This window comes from Carassius gibelio, chromosome B3, assembly GCF_023724105.1.
Source record: "Carassius gibelio isolate Cgi1373 ecotype wild population from Czech Republic chromosome B3, carGib1.2-hapl.c, whole genome shotgun sequence".
In the NCBI taxonomy this organism is placed as follows: domain Eukaryota; kingdom Metazoa; phylum Chordata; class Actinopteri; order Cypriniformes; family Cyprinidae; genus Carassius; species Carassius gibelio.
In genome coordinates this window covers 20,330,333-20,346,244 of record NC_068398.1, presented here as the reverse complement: position 1 = coordinate 20,346,244, position 15,912 = coordinate 20,330,333, and the positions used below count along the sequence as shown (strand labels likewise).

General features: G+C 39.5%; 1 protein-coding gene across 2 annotated transcripts; it reads left to right on the top strand.

Moving 5' to 3' along the window:
- The first annotated feature begins 9,525 nt into the window (after positions 1–9,525).
- Positions 9,526–14,624, top strand: LOC127953701 (ferritin, middle subunit-like). 2 transcript variants are annotated; one of them, XM_052552968.1, is made up of 5 exons: positions 9,526–9,708; positions 10,084–10,230; positions 10,369–10,494; positions 10,622–10,741; positions 14,332–14,624. In XM_052552968.1, the coding sequence occupies exons 1-5, from the start codon at positions 9,604–9,606 to the stop codon at positions 14,368–14,370; spliced, it is 537 nt and encodes a 178-aa protein (XP_052408928.1). In that variant the 5' UTR covers positions 9,526–9,603; the 3' UTR covers positions 14,371–14,624. The 2 variants fall into 2 exon arrangements, with proteins under 2 accessions (XP_052408928.1, XP_052408929.1); XM_052552969.1 differs by lacking the exons at positions 9,526–9,708; positions 10,084–10,230; positions 10,369–10,494; positions 10,622–10,741 and adding exons at positions 13,061–13,326; positions 13,684–13,830; positions 13,959–14,084 and having other exon boundaries at positions 14,212–14,624.
- The last annotated feature ends 1,288 nt before the right edge of the window (positions 14,625–15,912 follow it).

The window sequence follows — 15,912 nt, the reverse complement described above, 5'->3', positions numbered from 1 at the left end:
CTCGTTGCATTTGCACTCGGACTTGTCTCGGACTTGGCCATTGGACTCGCCAAGTCTTCTAGTTGGTCTCGACCGAGTCCAGCAAAAAAAAAAAAAAACATTTGCATGATGTTGCGACTGAAAACGTGTGGAAAACGCTAGGCGCGCGCTCTCCTTATTTCCAAAGCACTCTGTAATCTGCGCTCGCGCTCCAGTGGCGTCTGCTGTTGCTGGGCAACCATGACTCGCGCTTCATGATGACGCAGAAGTTTAAGCAAATAATAAATGGATTTCCAGCACTAAACATCCCTTGTAGTAACTCTGCTAATATATTCATTTACAAAATGGCTATCCTTGTACAGCTATGATCATCTGTTTCTCCATCTTGGCTTTCAGTATTGTTCCGGGAAAGGATGTGCATGACCAGTGGTGCACATGCGACCTGAAAAGTTTAGATGTTTCTAATTTAATTTCTACCTGTTAGATTGTGTTTTATTTACGTCTACACCCAGATAGCCTTAAACGTACCCTTTACAATAATGAAATACTAATTATTGTTGTACAGTATAGGGGTTGCAAGACTACTGATTTCTGCTAGTAGATTTTTTAAAGAAAAAATGCTCGAGTTACTTGGCTACTCGTGGGTCATGCTATTGTAAATGAAAACACATTAAATAGTTTTTTTTTTTTTATCAATCAACACATATTCATGCATAGCCTTATGCAACAATTACATATGTAAATTTTAAAAACTTTATAATTATGACATTACTCTTTTTAATTTTCATGTAACAGTCAGTTAATTATTAATTTTTAAAATAATATTTATCATGCAAGCAGAGAGATGTCATGACAAACGTTTAGTGATCATTTAAACACTGAATCCATTCAATGCACACATTTTCATTACGCAGAACAGAACACTTGAGCGATTCTTTATGTTAATGAACTTCACTAAACAGATGTGTGTGTGTTCCGCGCAAACCAGCAAAAGGTAAAGATGCAAACATGTAGGACAAGTAGACAATGTATCCGTATCGAAGCTGATTATTAGCCTACTCTTGAGAGAGAACTGAATGGTTTTTGAGAGACTGAGACGCGCAGCGCGGCTGTTTGATCTGTGAGCGCGCTGTACTTATTCCATTCATTCGTTTCACATCGTAGCCTAAGCTTTAAATCGTTGCCTTTTAAATATATACAAATAATATAACGCGTATGATGTATTATTATAGGTAAAATTACTCTTGCAACGCTCTGATTTCTGAGAGATAAACAGAGAGGCGACAACAATGCGGTGTTTGATTTGCTCTCTTTTCACTCATAAAGTTTACATTCATTCACTTCTGGCGCTGATGCCCTGGCTCAGCTGTTATCTAACAAAACACCAGACTGTGTCAGCTTCAGTCGTATTCAGGCAGAATTATTAATTGTCCGTTAATCGTTTTTTAAGCCATTAACCTTGCCATTCCGAATAAGGCATTTGGCTTCAGGCACAACCCTAATTATTACATATTTTATTTTTTACATGCAACATAGATAAGGTCATATAGTAACAGCTCCACGCAATATTGTAATTCTAAAATTCACATTGTACTTGCAAACACTTTGTATGCATTATAGTTAATGCATGCTGGAGTAGTCGATTGTTTCAGAAAGCGCTCGACTAGTCTATGCAAGCACTCGTACAGTATGACAAAAATGTCGCTGTATTTATGTGCGCATGCCCAGTAGAGCCAAACGTATCCTTCTAGCCTTGCTGCGCGGATTTTTCATATCCCGAGCTTTGCGTGTGTCTGTGCACTGTGCCAAAGCATCAGTCATATACATTTTTGACCACAGACATAATGTCAGCAAAAGCAGCATTATTAAGTAAATAAAATGAAAATAATGTACATACAAATAATTTGACCTTACAGCTCCAAACTCTAGAGGGCCAGTGTCCTTTATAGTTTAGCTCCCAGGGTCGGACTGGGGGTAAAACCAGTACTGATTACCAGGCCCCAAAGGAAGAGCGGGCCATTGAAAAGTATGAATCTGAAATATATTTTATTTTACCTGGATATTTTCATGGGTGGGGGGCATGGGGGCCCATCAGGACTGCCTATGCATAGGGTCCGGGATCTTGTGAAATGCCCCTGTTAGCTTTAACCCTAATTATACACACTTGAACCAGCTAATCAAGCTCTTACTAGACACACTAATCTTCCAGGTGTGTTAAGGCCAGTTGGAGCTAAACTTTTCAGGACATTGGCCATCCAGGATGTAGTTTGGAGACCCCTGTCCTACAGAGTTTTTACTTTGCACATGCTTTTTGATCATTACAAATAATAATGTCAAATTATTTTCTTAGAATAAGAGATATGCTGTCTCTCGCATCACAAACATTATCAGTAGTTAAGTGTGTGGTCTTGAAGAAGACCCTTTTTTCTCTCATTTGGACTCGGTCTTGACTTGGACTCGAAAATTTTGGACTTGGACTTGACTTGGACTCGAACCTCTTTGGACTCGGTCTTGACTCGGTCTCGACTAGTCCTGGACTTGGACTTGACTTGGACTCGACAAGGCCGGACTTGACTACAGCTCTAATCATTTGTCTAAATTTGTTTAGTTATATTCACTATATTCACTAGATTGTAAAACCCATACTGAAAGTAAAGTAGGCCTTATGATGATGTGGTCATAATTTGCACTTTTAGGATCATCAAGTACTGTGAGGGATTATATAGACAGCATTCACATCTGTGCTATGTATTTATTATTTATAAGTGCACTGGACAATACATATCAATAAGCTGTTTTTCAGTTACAGTAGATAAGATTAGTTCCAACTTTATTTTCACTGTGCAGAATACAAGTATAGAACCAATGAAATGCAGTTAGCATCTAACCAGAGGTGGAAAAATAAATAAATAAATAAATAACACCCCGGAGTATATACAAACCTTGGCCTTGGCCCAGAGAAAACGCCTGCGCTTCTGGATCATGTTTAGATATGGCTTCTTTTTTTACCTAAAGAGTTTCAGCCAGCAACTGCGAATGGCACGGTGGATTGTGTTCATCGACAATGTTTTCTGGAAGTACTCCTGAGCCCATATTACAGTAGCATTCCTGTATGTGATGCAGTGTCATCCCGAAGATCACGGGAATCCAGTATAGTTTTCCGGCCTTGACCCTTACGCACGGAGATTGTTCCAGATTCTCTGAATCTTTGGATGATATTTTGCACTGTAGATGATGATAACTTCAAATATATGATAAGTTAAAATGTACATTTAACTTATCCAGCCTCTTATTGCTACCTGTCCCAAATTTTTTCGAATGTGTAGCTTTCATTTTATGTTTCTAAACGAAACATGGCTAGAAGACAGCTGCAGTGCAACAGTCCTAAATGAAGCAGCCCCTCCTAACTTTACTTTCATGAGTGTCTGCAGGACTGTTAGGAGAGGTGGAGGTGTAGCTGCTCTATTTAAAGATGTCTATCAATGCAAGCAAGTGTCATTTGGTCAGTACTTGTTGAAAGGGACATGAAAAGGTTAACTGTCATGTGATCATGGTGGAGGGTCACGGGATTACCTGGGAATACTAATATTAGTCACCTGGTCACTTAGCCAGGGTAGAGGGAGAGGGGGTGAGTCAGGACGATGTATTCTTTGTTGACCATTCATTCAACATTCATTCATGCAAGCATACCCATCTACAAACTTTTAAAGTGAAGAAATATGTCTTTGCAATAAATGTGAATAACAGCTGTTTGCCTCACTGATACTTTATTATATGCGTCGCAAATGCATTGAGTTCCTGCTTCAGCCTCTCAGCAGCCTTTTAACAATGTAAGATAGCCGCTACACTTGTCTTTTTAATATCTAGGGATTCTGTTTATCATTATTTACAGGCTTCCAAAATACTCTCCAGCCTTTGTTGAAGAGAAATGTTATCAATAATTTCCTCAAAGTTTGACTGTTTTGCTATTGCAGGGGATTTTGGTATTCACATAGATAATGCAGAAAACAAAACTTCAAAAAAATTTGAAAACGGTTCTAAACACTTTTGACCTGATTCTGTCATGATTCTGCCCTCGTGTCCTTGATTTTTCCTAGTCTTGAGGCAGGATCATGGCAGACCCGTGTTTTGTGTACAAGCACATGGCCTTGTCTTTGGTCTTTGTGTTGACTCGTTCCCTTGCCGCGCCCCCCTTGTTATCCTAGTCTTGTCGTGATTGTCCTATCTGTGCCACCTGTCGTGTCTTGATTAGTTCCCCTATTTAGATCTCCCAGTGTGCTCTGTCTTTCGTCGGTTCATTGTTCATCATTTGTGATTGTTTCCTCAAATTGTTCCACTCTGTGAATGTTCTACTTATGTGTTCCTACCTGTCAGCCTCCTGAGATATCGTGCCCTTGTAACCCCTCAAAGAAGTCGTTGCACTACCGTGAGTGTTTGTTAGTAGTTAGTGTTCAGAGTCTTTGTTTACCTTGTTTATTGTGTTTAATAGAGTTATTCAGTGTCTACCCTAGTCCTTGTTTTCCCCCTCGTGGGTTTTGTTTTTCCCCTTTTTGTAAATAAACCCTTCGTGTTGTGATTCCTGTCTGCATTTGAGTTCCTCCTCGCCAAACCCTGACAGATTCAGCATGTGCATGGACCCACACACAAAGGTGGACACACTCTAGATTTAATCATCAGTAGGGGTCTAAACATTTCATCCATTGTTTTTAAGGACATAGGACTATCTGATCACTTCTGTATTTTCTTTGATATATTGATCTCTGCTACAACTGAATCTAGATCTGTCTCTGTCAGAAGGAGATGCATAAACGAGAACACAAGTGTACTATTTATGGAGGCTATATCTTTAACACCAAGCATTCCTGCAGACTCTGTTGATATTCTCCGTGATTCCTTTATCTCAAAAGTTAAAAATGTTATTGATGATATTGCTCCAATAATAGTCAATAAGAAAACAGACAGAAATCAGTTTGGAGAAGATCAAACTTAAAATACACTATAGAATCTATAAAGATATCCTTCATGCTTTTAATGTGAAACTAGACACAGCTAGACAGAATTTCTTCACAGAACTTTTAAACATTAACTAAAACAACACTCGTACTCTTTTTGCCACAGTTTGAACATCCCCCCCCCCCCCCCAAGTCAGATTCCCAGTGAAATGCTGTCATTTCTGAGAAGATCATCAATATCAGGAAGGCAATTGACACATCATCAAGCAATGCAGAGGTCAGACAGATTCGGCCACAATATCAAAAAGATACTATGTCTACTTTTGAAGCAATTGATAGCAACATTTTAGAAGAAATAGTGCATCACTGTAACAATATTACCTTTGTAATCATCGGGAAGAAGGAGGCGGGAACCGGCGCACAATCAAAAAGCATTTTAATAATCAAAAATAAATACAAAACGGCGCGTCAGCCCCTCACGGCGACTGACGCGCACAAATAAAAAGCAAACATAAACTAATGTCCCAGGCCTGGTCCTCTCTCGTCCTTCACGGTCGTCACTCCAGTTTTATATCCTTCCATCTCCTACGTGGGACTCGATACTGGCGGTGGGGCGCAGGTGTAGCTCATTTCCAATCACTACACCTGGCCTCACTCCTCGTTCCCACGCCTCTCGGCCCCGCCCCACTCGCCACATACCCCCATCGCCCCTCGCAGGCAGGGGGGTACCCTCGAGACTGCGCTCTACTCCCCCCCCCCCCTTCCCTCCGGGGGGGACCGCTCACGGGGACCTGCGGGAACCTGGGGGTAGGACAGACGAGGCGAGAGAAAAGGAGATGGAAGGAGGAGCGACAGGGACAAGAGAGGGGAGAGAGAAAAAAAAAAAAATCCGGTTCCCAGACGCACTGCTGCTCGGCCCTCCACCGGCTGGGTGATCTCCTCCACGGTGCCCGGCGGTGGCACTGGACGGCCCTCCGCGGACGGCACGACACTCCTCCGCCGCCCGGTGGACGGCGACGGCTCCTCCGATTTTGGGCAGCGGCAGGAGTCCCCCGTTCCCTGCCCCTCCGGATTCCTTCGCGGAGGCAGCAGGCTCCGGCCCCCTAGCGAACGGCGCCGACTCCTCCGCTCCCTCACGGACGGCAGCCGCCCCTCCATATCGTGGGCGGTCGGCAGCGAGCTCGCCCATCCCCGGCAACTCGCTCCAGCCCCCCGCCTCGAGCGTCCCTGGCGGCACATACCTCGCCTGCTCAAAGGGCACCGCGGATTCACCACAGCGGCGAGGGATCTTCAGCAGCGCGTCCCTCCTTCTCCCGGGCTTCGGCACCACTGTAACGATATGAATTACCTATTCATTGGGAAGAAGGAGGCGGGAACCGGCGCACAATCAAAAACATTTTAATAATCAAAATTAAACACAAAACAGCGCGTCAGCCACTCACGGCGACTGACGTGTACAAATAAAAAGCAAACATAAAATAATATCCCAGGCCTGGTCCTCTCTCGTCCTTCACAGTCGTCACTCCAGTTTTATATCCTTCCATCTCCTACGTGGGACTCGATACTGGCGGTGGGGCGCAGGTGTAGCTCATCTCCAATCACTACACCTGGCCTCACTCCTCGTTCCCACGCCTCTCGGCCCCGCCCCACTCGCCACAATCACCTAAAATCGTCAACCTGCTATCTTGACACACCTCCCACATCTTTTTTTTCAAAAGTGTGCTTAATTGTTTGGAAGCAGATCTTTAAGAAGTGGTGAATGCCTCACTTCTCTCTGGGACGTTTCCAAACTCCCTGAAAACTGCAGTTGTTAAGCCTCTCCTGAAAAAGAGCAATCTTGATAACACCATTTTGAGAAATTTGGACCAATATCTAATCTTCCTTTTATAGGCAAAATTATAGCAAAGGTAGTTTTTAGTAAGCTGAACAAATACTTAAACTTAAATGGATACCTGGGCAATTTTCAATCTGGTTTCCGACTGCATCACAGCACAGAGACAGCACTCATTAAGATAATAAATGATATTCGCTTAAATTCTGACTCTGGCAAAATGTCGGTGCTGGTATTGCTAGATCTCAGTGCTACGTTTGACACTGTCAATCATAACATACTACTAGAGAGACTGGAAAACTGGGTCGGGCTTTCTGGGATGGTACTCAAATGGTTCAGGTCATACTAAGAAGGGAGAGGTTATTATGTGAGTTTAGGAGAGCATAAGTCTAAGTGGACGTCCATGACATGTGGAGTCCCACAAGGGTCAATTCTTGCACCGCTCTTGTTTAGACTGTATATGCTCCCACTAAGTCAAATAATTAGAAATAACCAAATTGCCTACCACAGCTATGCTGATGATGTCCAGATTTACCTAGCCTTATCTCCAAATGACATCAGCCCAATTGACTCCTTCTGCCTATGTACTGGTGAAATTAATAGTTGGATGTGCCAAAACTTTCTTCAGTTAAACAAGGAAAAAACTGAACTAATTGCATTTGGAAACAAAGATGAAGTTTTCAAGGTTAATGCATACCTTGACACTAGAGGTCTAACGACAGATCTTAGTTTCAGTAGTCATGTCAAAGCAGTAACTAAATCAGCATACTATAATCTAAAAAACATTGCAAGAATTAGATGTTTTGTTTCCAGTTAAGACTTGGAGAAACTTATTCATGCCTTTATCACCAGCAGGGTGGACTATTGTAATGGGCTCCTCACCGGCCTTCCCAAAAAGACCATTACACAGCTGCAGCTCATCCAGAACGCTGCTGCCAGGATTCTGACTAGAACCAGAAAATCTGAGCATTTCACACCAGTCCTCAGATCCTTACACTGGCTTCCAGTTACATTTTGGATTGATTTTAAAGTAATTTTACTCATCTATAAATCACTCAATGTCCCTGTCCTCTTTCCTCCTAGAAACCACACACACACACACACACACTCACACTCACACACTCACACACTCACATACACATACCTAGTAAAGAACGAAGCTGTGTAATTGAAGTGACTGGATAGGACTGTTCTTACCAACACCTCCACTGGTCTCAAGCCAGCCACCTGCATATCCCTCTCAAAACTCCTTTACAATAGACCCAAACAGAGAAGAAAATAACGTTTTTTATTTCCTTTCAGGAATGAGGCAGGCTGATCAGGTTACAAATACACACATCTTCCATGAGAGACAGAATCACAGAGACGCAGCTCCATGTCAGCTCTTGGGAGTTTGCGGTTGTTGCTGCTGACACCGAGTGAGCTTTGGGAATTTCTGGTAACTACAAAACTGCTTCGTAATTGTGACTTCGCTTCACTGTACTTTTCTGATCAGTCAGGTGTTTAAAGATGGTTTCAAAGAGGAAAAAGACATTAAATCAAAAGTGGAATAGTAGCCTATGTTATTTCAGGATTGTCCCATGATATTTGCCATATTATACACAGGCTACTATTAATATAGTGTTACCAGCTTCCTAAATGCAACCTGGAACTTTTCGTTTTCCTTCCAATGAACATAAGAAAATTACTCCTGGAAAGTTAATTGGCCTAGTTGTTCTATCAAAAAGGTTTAATATTAAATTATCACATGACAATCAGTTATAAGAAATTACCTCTAGCTTATGCTTGATAATGCTGTGACTTTTTACTAACAGCAAAAAAATCACAGCAATACTGTAATACTAACTGTATTTTATTCAGTTACTGAAAGATGGTGAATGACAATCAGTGATCAGAAATTATCTCTAGCCTATGCTTGAAAGATGCCTATGCGTTTATATAGCTAATGGTAATTAGTTTATATAGCCTATATATGCTAAATTCAATATGCCTGTGACTAGCATGTAGCTTGGAGAAAGGATGAATATATACTGTATATGAATAGGATAACAACCAGACACAGGAACAGTTTCTTCCCTCAGGCAATCCATCTTATGAACAGCTGATAATAACTGTGGAACACACTACACTATTTATATTTATATATACATACACACATACTTAGCATACACTTAAATTTTTTGCACATAATATACCTGTACATACATACATAATGCAATATACCTGCCATACATTGTCAATTTGTATATTGCCGTTCCTTACCTACCTATATGTTTTTTTTTTATATATATTTTTTTTTTGTTCTGTCACTGTCATTATGTTGCACTGCGGAGCTTCTGTCACGAAAACAAATTCCTCGTATGTGTGAACATACCTGGCAATAAAGCTCATTCTGATTCTGATATATATAGCCTATATATACACACACACTCACTCACACACACACACACACACACACACACACACACACACACACATGCTTGTAAAACATGCTTGTAATTGTGACTAGACCTGCTGGACTTACTATGCTATTAATAATGAAACGGAAAATACTATAACTTGATCTTGTCTTCGTTATCTAACCTGACACAGCGGAAAGTCTCGTCACCTCGTTACTCAGCTCGTTCTTTGATTGGCTGGTTTTTAGTTTCACTGACGCATCATTCGCTGATCGTATATAAGATGAACGCGCTCCTTCAGTTCACTCACAGCTTCAGGAAGATCTGAAGAGGTTCTTGCTTCAACAGTGATTGAACGGAACTTCGTGCTCTCCAGAAATTATTTAAACCTATTTAAGCGTATTTATTTTGTACTGACATTTTGATAATAATACCCGCCGGAATGGAGACTTCTCAGATTCGCCAGAACTACGACCGCGACTGCGAGGCTCTGATCAACAAGATGATCAACTTGGAGCTTTACGCTGGATACACCTACACCTCCATGGTGAGTGTTTCTTCTTGTTGTTTATCACTTTGCTAAATCGTTACATGGCAGGGTTTTTTTTCTCTATTGATTATTTGTCCATTCTTGACTAAACATAGGCTATTCACTTCTATCAAACATTCGATAAAATGTTCTAAAGAATTAAAAAGACAAGAAAATTGTATAAATATTTTATAAAAACCTTATAAATAACGCAAATGCAATGAGCAGGAGCTATGCATCAGTATTATGGGATCATCCAAGGCTGTTTACAGTTGTTAGGGGTGACTGCTGATCCGCATTCTTGTTCTGTGATCTGTTACTTTGACTTTGAAACATTGTTCCTTAAGACATATAGTTGCAGCCTTTCTTATTCCTTTATTTGATTTTGTTCAGGCTTTCTACTTCAAACGGGATGATGTCGCTCTTCCTGGTTTTGCCAAGTTCTTCAAGAAGAACAGCGAGGAGGAGCGCGAACATGCTGAGAAGTTCATGGAGTTCCAGAACAAGAGAGGGGGACGCATCATGCTTCAGGACATCAAGGTGCTTTGATAGTATTTTGTATTTTTTGAACTAAAACTTTAATACAATTGTTATTGCTATAAACTGACATCATGCCTATTTGTAAGGGACTGTTGAATTAGAGGGGATCTTGCTCTTAATGTTTGTGTCTCTCTTCAGAAACCTGATCGTGATATGTGGGGCAATGGACTGATTGCTATGCAGTGCGCTCTTCAGCTGGAGAAGAACGTCAACCAGGCTCTGCTGGATCTGCATAAGGTCGCCTCTGAGAAGGGAGACCCTCATGTGAGTGACCCTCATTGTTGAAGTCGAGACTCTAGATCTGCCTGCATATACATGTCTCTTTAAAGCAGTTTCATTCAGTCCTGAGAATTTAGCATCCTAACATCTCCTATATTGTCTTGTCCAACAGCTGTGTGACTTCCTGGAGACTCACTACCTGAATGAGCAGGTTGAGGCCATCAAGAAACTTGGTGACCACATCACCAACCTTTCCAAGATGGATGCTGGCAACAACAGGATGGCAGAGTACCTGTTTGACAAGCACACCCTGGACTGCTAAATGCTGCCCTGAGATAATTTATTAGGCAATGTACTATTAAATTTGAGGGGTTAAACTTTAAACATCAAATAAACTGTCCATCTCAATTTATGAAATGTTTCCTGTGATTATTCATTTTCTGACATCAAGCCAGTGTTTTACTGTTGAAAGTACATTTATTTTAAACCAGTGAATTTGATGAATAAACATTTTGGGTTGGATTGACTTTTCTATTTCAATTCTGGGATTGTACTGTTCTAGTTTTATAATTCAACCAGCAGAGTTGCTTTTTAGTTATCTATGTAAACCTATTCTGAATTTTATTAAATCTACACGGTGAATGATGCCGAAATAAAAGCAAACCAATTACCCCAGCGTTCACATTAATATAAGTCTTGTGAAACTGAACTTTTGATTATGAACATAAAGTCTGCACTATTCTTACCAAAATATGCCAAGAATTGTAAAACAACTGACCCTTTTCCTAGAAAACAATAATGCATACTTCTACATGGTATTTCAGTCACAACAAAACACAATCCTCTGTCAGTAACCACTATGGAAGCCAAAAAGCTCTGCTCCAAAATGCAGTGAACTGCTTGCTACATACTACCTAGTATACAGCAGACAGTGTACAATCAGTCGAATTTAAATGTAGACAACATTTCTGGATTTATATTTTATGTATAATGATATAAACCTTTTATTGTCAGGCTGTTGCACACTCTTTGTGCTGTTGCACACTAATTCCTGGAGTTTTCATTTGAGATGTAATCTTTTCAGTTCGGACAGCCTGATGTACAAAGGAATAATTTTAGTTTTACTCAATTGAATCTTTGGACTTTGACGATTAGATTGCGGAAGCACAAGAGCAAGAGGTATATCTTGTCACAATTAATTATGGGTCTGCTTTCTCTGTGATGCCTTAAAATTTGTTTCAAACAAAACACATTCAATGTCTAACATTTAGTTAAACTATATTAAAAAAAAAAGACAGGGCGGAAAAAAAAAAAATATAAATCCATTTATAGACTTTAAGAGTCAACCATCAACCTTGACCCCTGAGTTTGGAGAGACTAATGGCTGATTCCACCTGCAGCAGGTCATTGTTGGTACCTGGTGGGGAAACAAAATTTGCTTTGTTTGTACTCACATACTCCTCTGGACACAGCTCATTGTCTGGTATGCTAACTTGTTGCTGACACATACTTAGGGTGCATGTTATAAAAATGCTTTGTCATTGTCACCTGAACTGAATGCATTTAGGGTACACCAAGGCTAGATGTCACATGGAGAAGTTGTCACAAGGGCTTTATCTCTCTAATCAAGGTTTCAATGAAAGGTCCAGTTTGATTGTTGTTGTCTCCAACAGTGTTTTTAAATGTTGGTTTCTTATATTATCTTGCCTCATAAACCACTTTGTTACAAGGTCAAGGACAGAGAAGCAAGTCTTAGGTCAGCCACACAAAACTATCCTTAATTGTTGGTTTATGTACTTTTTTTTTATATATACCAATGTTTGAATAAATAAGTTAACGTCAGAAAAAAATAAAATAAAAATCTAAGAGTTTATAATAACACTTGTGATATCATTTAGTCCATATAAATTGAAATGTAAGTAGCAAAAATCTAACTAAAGAAAAACATGTGAGAAATAATATTTTCCTGATCTTAGCCCACTATTGCCCTATTGGTCATATATGAGCTGGAACCAGGCCTTACCTAAAGCCATGCCACAAAAAAAACATGACACCAAATGATTCAATGGCTTGTTCATAGCACTTACCACTAAACAGACCACATATAACAGTCAGACTGAGAATAGGTTGAGTATTGGTGTGTCTGGATATAGACTAGGCCTATATTTGTTGTGAAAATACAGAATGTGGTACAGTTGTGTCATCAGAAGTTTTGCATCACATATTCAGTTATTTTATTTGAAAATGTATTATTGTAAAACTCATAACCTACTTGACAAAGTTTAGAAATAAATTTATTGTTTTTAATAGAGAATTTGTCTGAATGTAAATTTAGCGAAGGTTACATAAAGGCTTAATGTAAACATATGTTTTTAAGATTCTAATGTTGGGATACAGATCACGATATCATTTCATTCATTCACTTAAGTTTTCCTTGAATAATGTAGAAGGGAATAAGACACGTTCATGATAGTTGATATAGCATCTCAGAAAATGACACAGCGGAAAGTCTCGTCACTCAGCTCGTTACTCAGCTCGTTCTTTGATTGGCTGGTTTTTAGTTTCACTGACGCATCATTCGCTGATCGTATATAAGATGAACGCGCTCCTTCAGTTCACTCACAGCTTCAGGAAGATCTGAAGAGGTTCTTGCTTCAACAGTGATTGAACGGAACTTCGTGCTCTCCAGAAATTATTTAAATATATTTAAAATATATATTATTTTTGTTTTATATCATTTTATATTATATTGATAGGCTAATAAATACCGCCTGAATGGATTCTCAGATTCGCCAGAACTATGACCGCGACTGCGAGGCTCTGATCAACAAGATGATCAACTTGGAGCTTTACGCTTCCTACATTTACACTTCAATGGTATGCGTCTATAGATTTCTTATGTTCTCATTTTAACAAGATATATCTTTTGTTGTGGGTGAAAAGTTTTCTCTCCTTCAATTAAATATATATTTTTTATATAACCTATATAATGCATAAAAAAAGTATCAAGGATATCATACCTGTAGAAATATGTTCTTTTTCTATGTTGGTTTCTTAAAATTTCTTGCCTCACAAACCACTTTGTCATGGGGTCAAGGACAGAGAAGCAAGTGTTAGGTCAACTCCCACCATGCTATCCTTAACTGTTGATCTGCTTAAATTTCAAACAAAGGTTTGAATAACTTAGTTAAGTAAAAAAAAAAAAAAAAAAAAAAAAGATTTTGTTTTGTTCAGGCTTTCTACTTCAAACGGGATGATGTCGCTCTTCCTGGTTTTGCCAAGTTCTTCAAGAAGAACAGCGAGGAGGAGCGCGAACATGCTGAGAAGTTCATGGAGTTCCAGAACAAGAGAGGGGGGCGCGTCATGCTTCAGGACATCAAGGTGCTTTGATAGTATTTTGAACTAAAACTTTAATACTATTGTTATTGCTATAAACTGACATCATGCCTATTTGTAAGGACTGTTGAATTAGAGGGGATCTTGCTCTTAATGTTTGTGTCTCTCTTCAGAAACCTGATCGTGATATGTGGGGCAATGGACTGATTGCTATGCAGTGCGCTCTTCAGCTGGAGAAGAACGTCAACCAGGCTCTGCTGGATCTGCATAAGGTCGCCTCTGAGAAGGGAGACCCTCATGTGAGTGACCCTCATTGTTGAAGTCGAGACTCTAAATCTGCCTGCATATACATGTCTCTTTAAAGCAGTTTCATTCAGTCCTGAGAATTTAGCATCCTAACATCTCCTATATTGTCTTGTCCAACAGCTGTGTGACTTCCTGGAGACACACTACCTGAATGAGCAGGTTGAGGCCATCAAGAAACTTGGTGACCACATCACCAACCTTTCCAAGATGGATGCTGGCAACAACAGGATGGCAGAGTACCTGTTTGACAAGCACACCCTGGATGGAGGCAGCAGCTAAATGATGCCCTCAGATCATCTACATGCTACAAAGCCACCAGCCATATATCAAGCAAGATATTTTTATCACAGCTCTTGTTTAAAATGTTAAAGTTTGATAAGTTTAACATTTTTAAGTTTCATTATGTCCCCATTAGACAATTTAGTTTTGCTCTCTTTATTACTTGTTATAGCCAAGCCATTGCTTTTCTGTTGAATGTGAACTAATTGATTTTAACATGGTGAGTTTGATGAATAAACATTTTTGGCTGGATTCACTTGTTGTTATTTTTAAAATGGTGAGACCTGGTCTGTGTGCACCTTTTAAGAAACAAATGTGGACTTTTGATGGTTATGGCCCAAGTGAAAAGACACATGTACAAAATGTAGGTTACATGTTGTAATAAATGTCAATTAACAAGGAAAATATTAAAGTTTTTTAAAGGTTTAAAAATAAAAATAATTACATCTTAACATGTTTGTTGTAAACAAGAAATCAAATTTCTAGTTTCTGTCATGCTTTTGATGGTGTAAGTCAGTTTTCAAATGAAGTATTGCTTCATGTATTTAATATTTGGAAACATAATGTGACAGAAATGATTGTGGTTTAGACTAATTTAATGGCTTACACATATCCTGGAAAAGTGATCATGGTTACTAACGTACTTGCATCTTCCATGATGAGAGAGAAAATGCTGAGTCACAGAGACACAGCTCCATGCAGCTCTTGGGAGTTTGCAGTTGTTGCAGCCGAGAGAATGTGCTTTCACAGGCAATGTCTAGTACAACACTGTTTAGTCAACATGTTTTGCTCCTCCTGAAGAAGACATGCTTGACTAATAACTCGTGTTTCTAAAGGCAGTTATCAGGAAGAAAATGACCTATATATATAGCATTCACATCTGTGCTATGTATTTATTATTTATAAGTGCACTATACAATAAATATATAACTTACTATACAATAAGCTGTTTTCCAGTTATTGTAGATTAGTTCCAACTTTATTTTCACTATGTAGAGTACAAGTACAGAACCAATGAAATGCAGTTAGTATCTAATCAAAGGTGAAAAAAAAACAGTATATAATTAAATAAAGATTATTTGTATATACATGATGCTTTATGAAATATAGTGCAAGTTATGAGGTAGGAGGGCAGAAACCAGCTCAATGCAAATAGCTGTACATTCAGCACAGGGTGCCAGGAAAGTATAAAGAGAATGTGCATTATATAGTGAGGTACGTAAATACTATATGTTTATATATGACCAATAACCATAACAGTGCAAGCGGCATCCAGAGGCAGAAATGTGCAGAATAACATAGTGAATAATAAGAACATTGTGAGTGAGGAGTGTACACAGGTTATTGTCCAGTACACTTTTGTGTGTGTGTGTGTGTGTGTGTGTGTGTGTTTGTGTGTTAAGCATTAGGTGGTCAACCTAGGATGTAGTGTTCAACACCTGAGATTGGCGTTCAATAGGCTAACCGCTGAGGGAAAGAAACTGTTCCTGAGTCTGGTGGTGTTACAGCGAAGACTCCTATAACGTCTCCCCAATAGGAGAG

Bases quoted from the DNA above. Each gene is read 5' to 3' on its own strand.
- LOC127953701 (XM_052552968.1), top strand. From the start codon at position 9,604: ATGGAGACTTCTCAGATTCGCCAGAACTACGACCGCGACTGCGAGGCT. The intron at 10,231-10,368 runs GTGCTTTGATAG...GTCTCTCTTCAG, and splicing joins TCATGCTTCAGGACATCAAG to AAACCTGATCGTGATATGTG. The intron at 10,742-14,331 runs CTGTTTGACAAG...ATGGCAGAGTAC, and splicing joins ACAACAGGATGGCAGAGTAC to CTGTTTGACAAGCACACCCT.